At 35.7% G+C, this 13,635-nt stretch overlaps 1 protein-coding gene across 10 annotated transcripts in view; it reads left to right on the top strand.

The window, feature by feature from the left end:
- NBAS (neuroblastoma amplified sequence) overlaps positions 1-13,635 on the top strand; it is a 168,751-nt gene that overhangs the window by 26,827 nt on the left and 128,289 nt on the right. For all 10 annotated transcript variants that reach the window (XR_002436333.1, XR_002436332.1, XR_002436334.1 and 7 more), the window contains exons 13-21: positions 2,315-2,378; positions 3,644-3,837; positions 4,977-5,234; positions 5,981-6,106; positions 6,756-6,907; positions 7,678-7,812; positions 8,077-8,155; positions 9,101-9,205; positions 9,481-9,617. Coding sequence is in view for 7 of the 10 variants with exons in the window: in XM_021389494.1 (XP_021245169.1) it covers positions 2,315-2,378; positions 3,644-3,837; positions 4,977-5,234; positions 5,981-6,106; positions 6,756-6,907; positions 7,678-7,812; positions 8,077-8,155; positions 9,101-9,205; positions 9,481-9,617 (1,250 nt within the window). In the remaining 3 variants the exon portion in view is untranslated. The remainder of the gene's footprint in view (positions 1-2,314; positions 2,379-3,643; positions 3,838-4,976; positions 5,235-5,980; positions 6,107-6,755; positions 6,908-7,677; positions 7,813-8,076; positions 8,156-9,100; positions 9,206-9,480; positions 9,618-13,635) is intronic.

The following is a 13,635-nucleotide window of genomic DNA, read 5'->3' as shown; positions in this document are numbered from 1 at the left end:
ATATAAATGGAGATGAACACAGAGAACTTGGAATGGCTGAAACCAAATTCTGCTGGAAGTCTTACTGTGTTCATTTTTTTTTCCTTCCTTTTACAAGATAGCACTTTAGAATAACTTGGCCATCAGAATGGTGTCAGTAAGTCACATGTTACAGGAATTGTTTGCAAAACTAGGTTTGGGACCTTAACTCAGGAGTTGCCCAGACACTGGAAAACTTGTACATGACTAGTATGAATTTAAACACTGAGAATTGGAAATGAAATCATTTTCAAAGAAGATTCCAAATAACTATGTTCTTTGAGTAAAGGCAACACTTTATTTCAAGAAAAATATGTCTACTTGTATTTTGAAAAGAGGCAGACCTGAAATGATGCACACTAGTATCTGAACTATTCTGGTTTTAGTCCCTATCTCTTAAGAGTCAAGAATTAATAGGAAAGGCTTTTCATCTGAAGTTTGATGCATTATTTTCTAAATTTACAAGATGTGAACTGATGTTATGTAACCGGTCAAATGGGATCTTTGGTCACTAGATTCAGATATGACCAATTACATCCAATGTTTCATATGCAGTATTTATCTCAGATGATTTTAGTGCATGTAAGTGTGTTTCTTATTAGGAAATTATTATAAAATTGGATATTTTCTTCTTAGCACTAAACGGTTGTGCCTTAGTGCATCTGTTGATCTAATAAATTCACATCTTAAGTCACCACAAAATATTTACAGTTTCTGACTTTTCTCTGTAATCTCCTTCTGCATGGTAAATATTTGTGTAGAGTATTGATTCCATTCAGAATTCAAATATATGTAGGTTGCTCCAAACTTACTATCTCCTACTTATTTCCACAAAAACTGCAACAGCTACAAAGAGCACAATAGAACTTCTTGATAGAGCAGATTCTCGGCAGCAAAACACTGATTTTCAACACAGTCTCTCCCATTAGCTATGCAATTTTTGTCAGCGATGAAAAAGACCCTGCGTGCCGTGCTCATAACAATCTGCACCAGTGAAGGTGACCCACTGTCTCTGTTGCCACTGCTGAAATGCAGCACTCACCACCTCACTGTGCTCTCATTTGCTATTTGTTCTCCATAAACATCAGCATGCACTGATGAATGTCAACAGGTGCAATTTTTTCCACGTGGAGGAACTCAGTGATGCACCTTTGCTTTATATACGCTTTCATGTCAAATGCCATTTTGTCAGATGTTTTCAGGTTGCCCAGAGATGTGGTGGATGCCCTGTCCCTGGAGACACTCCAGGTCAGACTGGACAGAGTTCTGAGCAACCTGGTCTAGCTGTAGGTGTTCCTCTTCATTGTAGGGGAGTGCAGTGAATCTCGGAAGAGATGACTTTTAAAAGTCCCTTCCAACTTATACAGTTCTATGAAATGAAGGCAGACTTTTTCCTTTGGGTATTGTGATGGCAATGAGGTTAATTGAATGGTTTCAAGAAAAATTACAAAAATGAAGGGCCAGGAACTTTTGACTATAGGAAAGGTTTAAGCCAATTAAATAGCTGAGAGATAATGATATAATTGTGTACTGCTTTTTGTTCTGCCGGCAAGCAGGGAAACTGTTGGCTTGGAAGCTTGGCAGTGTTGTATAGCTTAAGAAAGCCAATAAAGCTGGTGAAGGGTATGGAACAGAAGTCTGGAAGTGGAATTGTTCAGTCTGGAGGGGGCTCAGGGGTGGCCTATAGCTCTCTACAACTACCTGATAGGAGGTTGTGGCCAGGTGGGAATCAGCCTCTTCTCTTAGGTAGCTAGTGATAGGACTAGAGAGAATGGTCTCAAGCTGTGCTGGGGGAGGCTCAGATTGGACATTAGGAAGAATTTATTCTCAGAGCAGTTAGGCATTGAAACAGATGCTCAGGGAAGTTGTGGAGTCACCATCCCTGAAGGTGAAGAGGGGATAGATGTAATACTAATACAAAAAGGGATATGATTTCGTGGGTAATATTGGAGGTAGGTAGATGGTTGGACTAGGTGTTCTTAGAGGTCTTTTCTAACGCTAATGATTCTAAGATTCTAAATTTTGGCTACTGTGCTTATGTAGTTGGGTCTGGTTAGGCAATGCTGACTATATTGAGGAAACTAGTAGTCCATTTTTTTTTTTTTCCTCCAGCTTTGGAGATATGTACAATGTCATTACAGTATGTATATACTTTATTATCAGGGAAGGTTTAAACTTTTGTGGGAGTGTTTTCACTGAGAGATGAGTGGGTCAGTGATGGAGTAGATATGCAGATTGTGTGTGATACAAAGATTTGCTTGTACATTAACCTTTTCTCTCATGTTTATTTCTTTAGCCAGGTTATGATGAAGTCAACCCAGACTGGAGACTCTCCAGTGAAAAAAGAAAGAAAATAAAAGGTATGTGATACAGTTGAATTATTGTTTCAAATCACTGTGTTGTTAAAGGCATTTATACTAATATACAAAGATCTGAAATAGCTTAATTAAACCATGCTTAGAGTAGTTGACAAGATAGTGTGTATGATTTGAATTTGTAGCATGGTATAGCTGAATGAGCATCACGGTATGGTTTTTAAAAATCCTCTCCTAGTAATATTCTTGTAGCTGTAACCATAAATAAAAGGATATTTCAGCTAGTATAGGACTTAATTTATTATTAATTGTTACTACTATGGAATGCTGAATGCTCTGCAGAAGTCTCAGCTTGTGTCAGAAGCCACTACTCCATAATACAATAGATAACTTGTTTTTAGTGTCCACAGCCTAAAACAGAAGCTTACCTTTACCTTTTCCATCTATGTATATCTAATAAATCCCAAATGCTAATGTAATTTTAAGAGTTTGCTTCCTTTTCTTTCAGAATTTTACTTTTGTGTCCTTTTTCTGGTTTTGCCTTACATCAGCCTTCTTTTCCCAAAATTCAATCCATCACATGCAACCATTTATCTCCTGGTTACTGCATGGCTCTTCCAAGACTGTTACCTGTTCAAGATCCATTTACTGGTGCTTGAATATGTCTATATTATTAAAAGCTCCCAATTTCTTTGTGCTGTTTTCTTGGTGATTCAGTCTTTGTGTTAAGATCTTCATGGCTAACTAGCTGACTAAGCACTGAAGTAGCAGAAGAGTGGTAAGCTGATCTGTTTCTAAGTGCTGTTTGGGGAAAGGTGGCTTTTTCCAGAGAGATGGGAAATGATAATATATTAAACAATCTGAGCTAACTCTTTGTGGTACAGGTGACATAATTTCCATTCTCTGTTATGCTGTTTTTTTTCTCTTGTTGGTGCTTTAATATTCTTAATAACTTCATCTTGTAGGCCTTCTTGGGAGTCTTGTTCACAGTTGTCAGTTTTTCTCAAAAGCAGTGTAACATTTTTTGAGTTTCATCAATATAATGTTCTTTGCTAGAGAGACTTGATTAAGGGTGGCCTGGGGAAATATAAAGGAGATCTTTATCAGATATCTAAAATTTGTCATGTTTTATGCAAGTAAATCAGTTTATTGTGAATTATTTTTCCAAAAAATATTAAAAAGTGAGTTGCTTCCCCCCCCCAAGTTAGGTCATCAGATGATGACTCTTAATAGTTGAAGCCACTTCAGTTCTTATCTGGTATTTAAAATTGCCTTTCCTTATGTGGTGCTTTCTTATTTCTTTATTTCAGATAAAGAATCCTATTACCCATTGATAGATGTAAATTGGTGGGCAGATAATTCTGTGATCCTGGCTCGCTGCTCTGGTGCATTGACTGTGTCATCAGTCAAGACATTAAGAAACTTGCTGGGAAAGTCATGTGAGTGGTTTGAGAGTTCTCCTCAGGTCACTTCAGCTCATGATGGAGGATTTCTAAGTCTGGAGGTGAGGAATGCAATAGAAACAGTTTTCTCTTGTGTATGTTGTGTGCATATGTATGCTTATTAATAGGAAAAGTGATTCTGCTTTATCTCTAGGCAGGCAATTCTGAACCTCCTGCAATTCAGATGTCTTTATAAAAAACTTAATTGTCAAGTAACTTGGCAATTACACTCACCAAGTAATTGCCAAGCGTAGTTGCAGAACTTCTAGAAGCCTGAATTTGAATGAAAGAATCTTGCTGCAGGCAACAGTTTGTGTCTTTTTTCTTTTTTCTTTTTTCTTTTTCTTTTTTTTTTTTTAATTGCTTTGTTAGTGTATTTGAAAAATACTGCAAGCATCCCTCTCACTTTGAAACAGATGCCTCTTGCAGAGGGGGTATGTTTAAGAGAAGCAAGGAGCAAATTGAAGTTGGCCAAGCCATGGATGGGATCTGTTGTTTTTTTTTTCCCAACTTTAATAGGATTCTAGACTGGAGCAGAACACAACTTTGGTAATGAAGTAGATCAGGAATTTTCTTTGAAAATAAAAAGGCTTACACCGAAATAGATCTTAAACATCTTAAAAGTTAAATATTTAACACAATAGATGAGTACATACCAAAGCTTTTTGTGCATATTTCTGGAAAGTTTTATTTTTCAAGAAATCAAATAGAGGCAGTGACTGGCATGTTACAGCCTAGGGAAGAACGGTTTGAGAATACATTTGCATTGAACAGAAATACATACGTTGCTTAGCTAGTAATTTAAAACGTTTTTATACTCTGCAGTAAGCTATATAATTATACTGAGATTAAATATATATCCGTAGATGTGTACTGTCTGGGGGTGGTATAGGACTGAGGGTATCTAGTCTATATCTAAGGGTATTTAACAATGAGGGTATCTAACAATGGACTACTATTAACAAGCCTTTGCCCTTGCTTTAGTGAGAAAGTGATGAAGCATCAAATCTAGAAGACCCAGTCAGGGCTTGTGGAGAGTATTAATCAAGCTGAGAAGTAAAGGGTTTAAAAGAGGAAAAAAAATGTTGATTCTGAAGTCTGAAGTACTGGAAATGGACATGTACTTCATTCTCACCAAGCTAGATGAGATGTATTAGGTGGAAGTTTTCTATTCTACCCTTAAGGATTGTCTTCTGTGCAGTGTGAAATAAAACTAGTTCCAAAACGATTACGCTTGGAGAGCAGGCCTGGTGATGAAGATGAGGGAGAGGATGACTCTGACTCGGATGATGAAAATTCTGCTAAGGATAGATACTTCAGCTACCTGAAGCAAGGCCTATATTTTGTGACGGAAATGGAACGATTTGCTCCTCCACGGAAACGTCCGCGTACTATTACAAAGAATTTCCGCCTTGTTAGCTTGAGGTCCACGACTCCAGAGGAACTTTACCAGAGAAAAGTGAGTATAAAAGGGAAGATTCCATCTCTCATAATGAGCTTTAATTGAACAGAGTTTTTTTTTAAAGACTTGCTGTATTAACACTAGGCAGATATTTCCGAGGGTCTCATAGATGGCAGTGTACTGTGTTAGCTAACGTAAGTTAGGTAAAACCAGCATTATAATAATTCAAATTACAGGATGTTGGTCACCATGTTTCATTAGTGTGGTCAGACTCATTGTGCTAACATGAGTGTTTACAAATAACGGAAGAATGGGCGAGTATATTGAATGAAATTAATTTAGCTTGTTATTGTCCAGGGAATGGGTTAATTTATACCTTGATGTTGCTACTATATGCATGTTTTTTGAGACATTCAACATATACAAAGTAGCCTTGTGACTCGCTTTTATCACAGAAGAGGTGCTTCTTCATTTTAGAGACTACTCTAGGCAGTACTTTGTTTTGGACACTTCAGTTGTTCTAATGGTAAGCCAAACCTATGGCTATTAGAGTTTCTGGGGGGTACTAATGTCTCAGTGATTGCCTAAATAACTTCTTCCTTTTTTATTGAGACGTTTGTGTTTTTCTAGAGACTTCTGTCAGATCTGGGTTAGGAGTTATATATATTCTTATCTTACATGCCATTTGCTTTCCTACCTGCATAAACATATCCATAGTAATTATCCCTCTACCTGTTTTAATACAGGGAATTAATAATTGATTGTTTAATGTTGACTTTCATTTTCATGTGTTTGCTTTTTAGATTGATAACGAAGAATATGAGGAAGCTCTGTCTTTGGCTCAAGCATATGGCCTTGATTCTGATCTTGTGTATCAAAGGCAGTGGAGGAAGTCAGCTGTTAATGTTGCTTCAATTCAAGACTATTTGGTGGGTTTTTTTTTTTTTTTTTTTTACTTGAGCCATTTTTTTCAGAGTGTAATTGTCACAGAGATCTCCATTGTGTTCTAATTTATGCAGCATAAATTGGTGGCGGTTTGGAGAGTTTTCCTGCAAATTCCTATTGTCTGTCATGTGAGAGTGAGTGATCTTGTTAATTTAACTGAAGGCCTGATCCAGAGACCTTAGAACTTGCTCTTAACTAAAATTACAAAATATCTCCAAGGAGAAATTTCCATTGATGTGCTTTCTCTAGTGTAATCTCTTTTCCATATGCAGCAGATGATTGTTTCATGATAAATGAATCGTAACTGTAAATGTGTTACGTTTAAGAAATTTCTGGGTACTGTAGGAAGTTATTTGGAAAGGTTAGGTTAGTATCCATAGCAAAGGTTGAATAATGAAACTTGTATTAAATCCAACCTGTAACTAGAGCTTTTCTGTAGAGTCCAACATGGTTTTTTTTGTTTTGTTTTGGTGTGGGAGAAACTAACTCAGCAGACAAGCATTGACAAAACTGCACAATTTACTGGTGCAATGATGTAAAATGTAGATGATCTTAGAGGTCTCTTCCAACCTTAATGATTCTAAGATTTCATGAAACATGTAAGAAAGGACCTATGCTCTTGTTCTTGAACAGAGCAAAATTAAGAAGCGCGCTTGGGTTCTTCATGAGTGTTTGGAAAGAGTTCCAGAGAATGTGGATGCTGCTAAGAAGTTGCTTCAGTATGGCTTGAAAGGCACGGACCTGGAGGCTCTTGTGGCCATAGGAAAAGGAGAAGATGGTGGCAGGTTTGGGGAGAGTGTTTTTATTTCATTTACTTTTGCTTAAATCAGCTAATGAAAGTAATAAGTAATTAAATAATGAAAGTATTGATATGCTAATGCAGGGCATAAGAAGAGTTATAATGCTGTGAATCAAAGTACTTAAAGATTCCCACAAGCTGCCTGTTTACGTTTTACGAAGTACTTCTGTACTGATCTTTTTCTTTTCTATGAATGTCTGTTGTTTTTTGCATCATGGAGAACTTCTCATGTCATGATTTTTCTGTGAGGTTCTGTTTTTTCTGCCTCTCCTGGTAGCTGCTCCTACAAGGATCTTTCACTGTGTATTTTAGTTGTAATGATGTTTTGTTTCTCATTTGAGGAGGGGAGTGGAGCAAAATACAGGGGGTCAGAAATGCACGCAGAGACAGTTGTCTTTGGCATTCAGTTCCTGGTGGTGGAGTAGGATGTTCCTTCTTTATCCAGTCATCTACTACAACTGTATGCTGTAGAAATGCTGCCAATTCCACTGCTGCCTGTGGAATTTAGGAACATTTAACAGTCATCATTGTTGTGTTTAACTTTTTTACGTACGGTAGGGAAGAGGTGATGCCTTTTGTTGCCTTGTGCTGCATGTCTGCTCCTTACTGTAGCAAAAATTCAGTATTATAATTTTCTATGCAAGTTGAGATTTTTTAGTTAAGACATATAGAAAACTCTGATGTACGAAATAACTGTTGAATGTCTATCTTCTTGTTTTTGTCAGCATTGAGTTGGTATTTGTTTTTGTCCTCCAGATTTATCTTACCAGGAGAAGCAGATGTTGGTATTTCCTATGAAAACTTTTTATCACCAGATGAAGAAACAGACACTAAAAAGGAAAAAGAGGCCAGGAAGCATCAAGAACTGCTGTTATCATTAAACTTCTCAAAGTAAATGCAATGTTAAGCTATGTTTTACTCAGACTAACAAGGTTATTATAGCTACGGAGTTATAAGAGCGTAGCTACTTTCATGTAAGGTTATTCCTAACAAAAAAGTGATGAACATTTTTAATCAGTGTTGTATTGTGTCAAAAGTTCTCCGCTTACTAATTTCTCAATATATTTTAGTTGTTCTAATGTGTAACTGTTGTCTTCATTTGCATATGATGCACAGTGTCAATTGTAAATGTGAAAGCATCTGTTTTGGAAACAGGCTAACGCTGGAACAAAAAGAACTGTGCAGAAGTAGGCTGAAGTTGTTAACTTATCTTGATCGCCTTGAAACTTACGAGGTGAGAAACTTGGTAATGGCTTAAGCTCTCTTTGAGTTCTCATTACATAGACAGTCCTGTAACTTTTTTGTCACATCATCGTATTTTTTTTGTTATATGTTGTAGTATTTATGTTTATAGTCTTCTTGAAGCAGTGTCTCACTTGAGAAATGTAAGCTGTTTTCTGTTCAAGCTACTGTATTTTTCCTGCTTCAAGGCTGTAGATGGCTAGCTTTTAACTTTGAGAGGCATAGTTGGGCAGAAGCCCACTTTGAACATATTGTGGCCATTTGCCAGCAAAACAGCCTATTTTCCCCTTTTTCGGGAATAGTCGTGTGTAGTTTAAAGTGTATGTTAGTTGGTATGAAGAGGACTTGGCATTTACACATGAGTATGTCGTTAAAGTAAAATGTTGGGAAATCTGATGCATCTTGAATAATTGAACAATTTTCAGCATAGGAAATAATATACAACAACATGAAATGTGGAATGTTGTGCACGGTCACTATTGCTTTGAAACTGCATCAGTCAGTCTAATTAAGAGGTTAGGTTCTCTAACAAATCTCTTTTCTTTTTCCTATGAGTTACAGAAATGAAGCTTTTTGGAATGGAAATCTGTATTTTTCTCTTTTTTAAAAAAAAAACAACAACACTGGAGTTGATAGTACTTCAGTTGATTTTTACTACATTCTCGTGTAACTAGTGTTGTATAAACTTTAGTTAGAATAGAGCAGAGAATTGTCTTAGCTTATCAATCAAAAATGTATCATTTTCCTTACTGAGATAAAGTAAAACCCGCAAAAAATATCCAAAGACAAACAAAAAGCAAGCCTCCATCATGTTTTTTCCAGGTATAAATCATGTTTATTCATCGTATGATGCATATACTTTTTGATGCTGTTGTAAATCTTGTATTAAAAACTGGTCTGTAATTTTTAATTTTTTTTATTACTTATTTTTTTGAAGGAAATCCTTGGAGGTCCTCATTCAGCTGAACAGCATTACGATGGTGAATTCTTCAAGAAGTTCAGAAATCAGAATATTGTGCTTTCAGCGAGAACTTATGCTCGGGTATTAATATTTTGTTAAAATTATGTTCTTTTGCTATTGCTAATTTTGCTTTGGTGCATATTTATTCAATTGAACTTAGTTGAATCTCAATGGAAGCTTAAAAGGTGGGGGATGTATTTGTTTGATTGTGAATAAGTAAATGCAGGGACCCTGAGCAAATCTTCTTTATTGCTGAAGAAAATTTTGAAGTTGTTTGTTACATGACCTAAACTTGCATTACTTGCTCTGTTTCAGTCTGTATCAGCCTTCTGCAGTGTACTGTTTTTTGTCTTCAGGAAAGCAACGTCAGAGCCCTGGAAATCTTGTTTACTTTCCATGGATCAGCTTTACTTCCACACAGACAGGCAATTCTCTCCAATTTTCCAGAGACTACTTCACCACATGAATATGCTTTCTTGTTGCCTGAGGCCTGGTAAGAATGCATTAGTGCATATTAACTTTTTTTAAAGTGTTATACATAAACTGGTTTGCATAGATGATGATCTTCTATTAGTTATTGCCTGGAATCAAGGAATTAGCTTTGTCTTCATTTCCTGCCCAAATCTTTATTTGCTGTTTTACTTTGTGCCATTTGTGAAAGCTTTTTGTCTTTTTGGGTTATCTACTGGGAAGTAAGGAGTTTAGATGTTCTTGTCTCCGTTACCCATAAGCATGGACTCTTTTGACCTGCTGCTTCTGACCCAACTTTTCTCAGGTGTGAATACAAGTCTGTAAGCATTTTCTTAGAACTGCCGAAATTAAGAGTCAGAAATAGAAGTGTTTTGTTCCCTGAATGGAATGTAAATACTGTATTCTTCTGAATTTGTTTTTAAATACCGTTCAATCCTTAAGCAGTCAATAACTTCAAAGTCATGAATTTTCTTGTCACAGACTCTTACTCATACAGAGGAAGAATGAGGAAAAGGCTTAAATCCAGACTTTTCTATCCTTTGAGCATAAAATGTAGTTTACTGTCAATTTCATGTCGACTATTAATATAAACCTTCACAGGAGAGTCTTGAACACCATACTACTGTTCCCAGTACTATTTAAAAGAAGTTTTTGCTTCTGAGTTGCTTCTTTCAAATGCTTCAATTACAAAATTAGTTTTGAAGTATATTGCTCAATGCTCACATGGAATTGGGGAGATTTTGGTTTTTCAGATTTTTGCCAAAATACTTTGAACTCTTACTTCAGAAAGATACTTCTTTTGAGTAGCTTACAGAAATTCTTTTTGGAGTCTTCCAGTGTTATAGTTGCATTTTTCACTTGAAATTTTTAACAGTACTTTTTGGGTAATTTGCTGTGTAGAAGAGTTTTTATTCACATAGTCACTCCCATGACATTTTTTCCAGCTTATAACACTTCTCACTTTTACTGAGTGGAAGTTAGCATTTTTTTCTTGATATCTAATGTTTGCTAGGGAGCTTTTTATTGTTTTGTAAATATTAGGAATGCATTCACTGTGTAAAAACCCTTGTTTTATGTTTTTGTGTAAGGTAACAGATCATGAAGAGAAATTATTGCAATGTTGATAAAATAGAGAAGATGGATTCTGAATTTTCTCTATTGTTATAATAAGATGTATTATCTGAGAAGGGAGGAAGGAAGGCTTTTCTGAATTGTGGTTATAATTTCTTACTCAACTTCACCTTATCTCTGAAGGATTGCTTGTTTTATTTATTTATTTTTTAATTTATGTTTTATTTATTTTTTTTTATTTTTGTTGCTGTGGTTGGTTAGCTTGTTTAAGAAACAGGTTTGTATGCCAGGAGGCAAAATTGTAAAGATTAAAATTATTAGAAGATTTCACTACTGATCTGGTAGTGAAGATGTGAAGTTATGGTTTAAGAGCTTACTTCTGTCTACTGCTGAAAAATGGAAGTATACAGTTTGTATCTTTATTTCTTTGGCAGAATGGAGAGAACTTCCCAGTCTCTCATGCAGGCTCATGCTTTTTTGCACGTTGCAGAGTAGATAATACCATTCCTTTGAAATGTTTGTCTCTGGACAGCTGCAAAATATGAATGAAGGCAAATAGCACGTGCATGGGAAATACATAAAATTGTACTTAGCATCTGATCTAATATCTTTCTAAAATTGTTATCGCTGTTTCAAAACTGATTACTAACACAGTATTACTAAATAAAGCTTTATTTTATTAATGCAATAGAATGAAACATCAACTGATGAAAATATCTACTAATGAAAATAATTTATTGAGACTTTATTTCTCATTAATATTAAAAGCTGTTTTTTTTGAAAAGCAGTGTTTTTTTTTTTCCAGATAATGTCAGCTTCTGAGTATTTTCAGTTCACATGAATCAAAATTAATCCATGTGAATCAAAGAGAATTTGAGTTCTTGGTCATTTTAGTATGAGTTTATTGGGTCTTTTTATTTCTATTGTTTATTTGTTTTACATGGGAGATTAATATGAGTAGAATTACTGCTTATCTTTAGATATGCATTTATTATGAATTCCAGTTGAGAAGAGTGTGTTATTTAGCTTTACTTTTCTGCAGAGCAGAGGATGCAGATACAATTTGCCTTAAATGAACTCATTGAACTAATTTGTGTTACAATTTATTAAACTATTTTGTTCCTATGTAGTATTAAAAACTTCCAAGTGCTGACTGTAATAAACATCTGAACAAAAGTAAAACATTGCAAAATGGAAGAAGAGGGAAAATAAAGTCCTGCTGGGAGTTGCTCATATCTTCTGTGGTTTTGGAACATTTTAATACATAAGAGGATTGGAGTTCTCTGAGGCAATTCCAGTCCTTTTGGAAATTGACCACTTTGCTCTGTGTTCCTCTAGTTAGTTACTCCCATCTCCAGGGGAATCTGGATGAGGAAAAACTTGAGATTGCATAGAATGTGCTGCCTTGCTTGTGCATGGAACAAGGAAAGTGGGAAAAATAGGCCCCTCTAACTATTGCAAAGGAAAAAGCATTGGTACGCAATTGTTTGCTGTGAAGCACCACCAACGTGAATGCACATAGAATCCTCGATCTGAAGAACCTCAATACCCATGAAATTTTTTAGTAAAGGTTGCGTTATTACTGTTGTTTCATTTTGTCTCAAGCTACAGATAATAAACTTAGGGAAAGAGGTGCTTGTTTTGCTAGTACATGTTATATGCAATCTTAAGCAGTAGTTTTTCCCTGTTACTGGCACATCCTCTACATTAGGATGGCACTTGGGGTCTGGTGTTCCAAAAAAACTTTGAGCTGTAGAGTTTGGTGTAGCAAAGAGCAAAAGACAATTGGTAGACAATGGTGTTATTTTTTTTTCCTTTCCTGTCTTTTGGTCCGGGTTATTAGAAAATACAATATTTTTTTTCCTTGTCTGTTTGCAAAATGACTCAAGTGATAGATGTCCTTTTGTTTCTAATTTTTGGCGTATGTTTTGTAGCTTGGCATCTTTAGGGATTGCTCTCAGAACTGTTCAGAAGGAGATATGTAATGCCTGAGCGGAGGATTTATATATTCATGAGAATTGTCAAAAGGACTGGCAGTTATTTAAGCACAACAACTCCTGAAGTTGAGTAGGAGTCTGGAATACTAAGATGTGCCTTTGGCTCTACATGCCTGCCAGCATCAAACTGACACTGTGATAGATTGAATTTGTTTATTAATGTATTTTTGCAGAACTGTGATGATAATATATTCTTACTCCTTCCATTTGTCATGATTATTTCTCAGCTTCTTTTATAATGATGATTCCTGAATCTGTCCTGGGTCTAGGTCGTTGGAATTCATGCTACTTCTCAAAGGTCCATTAGGTCTATATCTTTTAAAGACAACCAGAGTGAGGATCACAGACGTTTAGGTATTCAGAGGAGTTGATCTATCTTTAAAAAATGACAATTAGCATTCCTAGTTTATGGTTAAGATTGTTGCCCTCAGGTTTTTTAAAGATGATCTCAGAGGAAAATAATGCTTTACCACCATTGTAAATACCTAACCAGAGTCTTTTTCCTTTTAATTTCCTTATCCTTTTATTACATTTAACTGTTGTACTGCAGCATCGTAGCTCACCCTTTAAACTCACAGAATTTGGGAAATTCAAATGTCAGGTTTCCTCAACTTCCGTAACTCTGTTGCACATTACACCAGTAGAAAAAACTGTTCACTTTAAAATGATGTCTTCCATATGCTTCTGCTTTTTTACTCGTTAACTTTTTTAAATACTGGTTTTCAGTCATGGCTTAAAGTGAACTTTTACTGGAGAGTTGTGAATGAACTCCATTTGCACTGGGATAGGCATGGAAATATTTTTTAAAAACTCCAGGTGAAGCTTTTAAAATCAGAAAAATTCAATTCAGTAGACTCTCATCTATAAACAAAAAGATACTAAGTAGTTAAACAGGGAGAGTTCTAAGCAGTGAAATTTGCCTTTGCATTATGATACCTTCTGAACTAGGTTTTTGGTTGCTGCCTGTTACAC

This window comes from Numida meleagris, chromosome 3 (genome assembly GCF_002078875.1).
Source record: "Numida meleagris isolate 19003 breed g44 Domestic line chromosome 3, NumMel1.0, whole genome shotgun sequence".
NCBI lineage: Eukaryota > Metazoa > Chordata > Aves > Galliformes > Numididae > Numida > Numida meleagris.
This window is presented reverse-complemented; position numbering and strand designations above follow the sequence as displayed.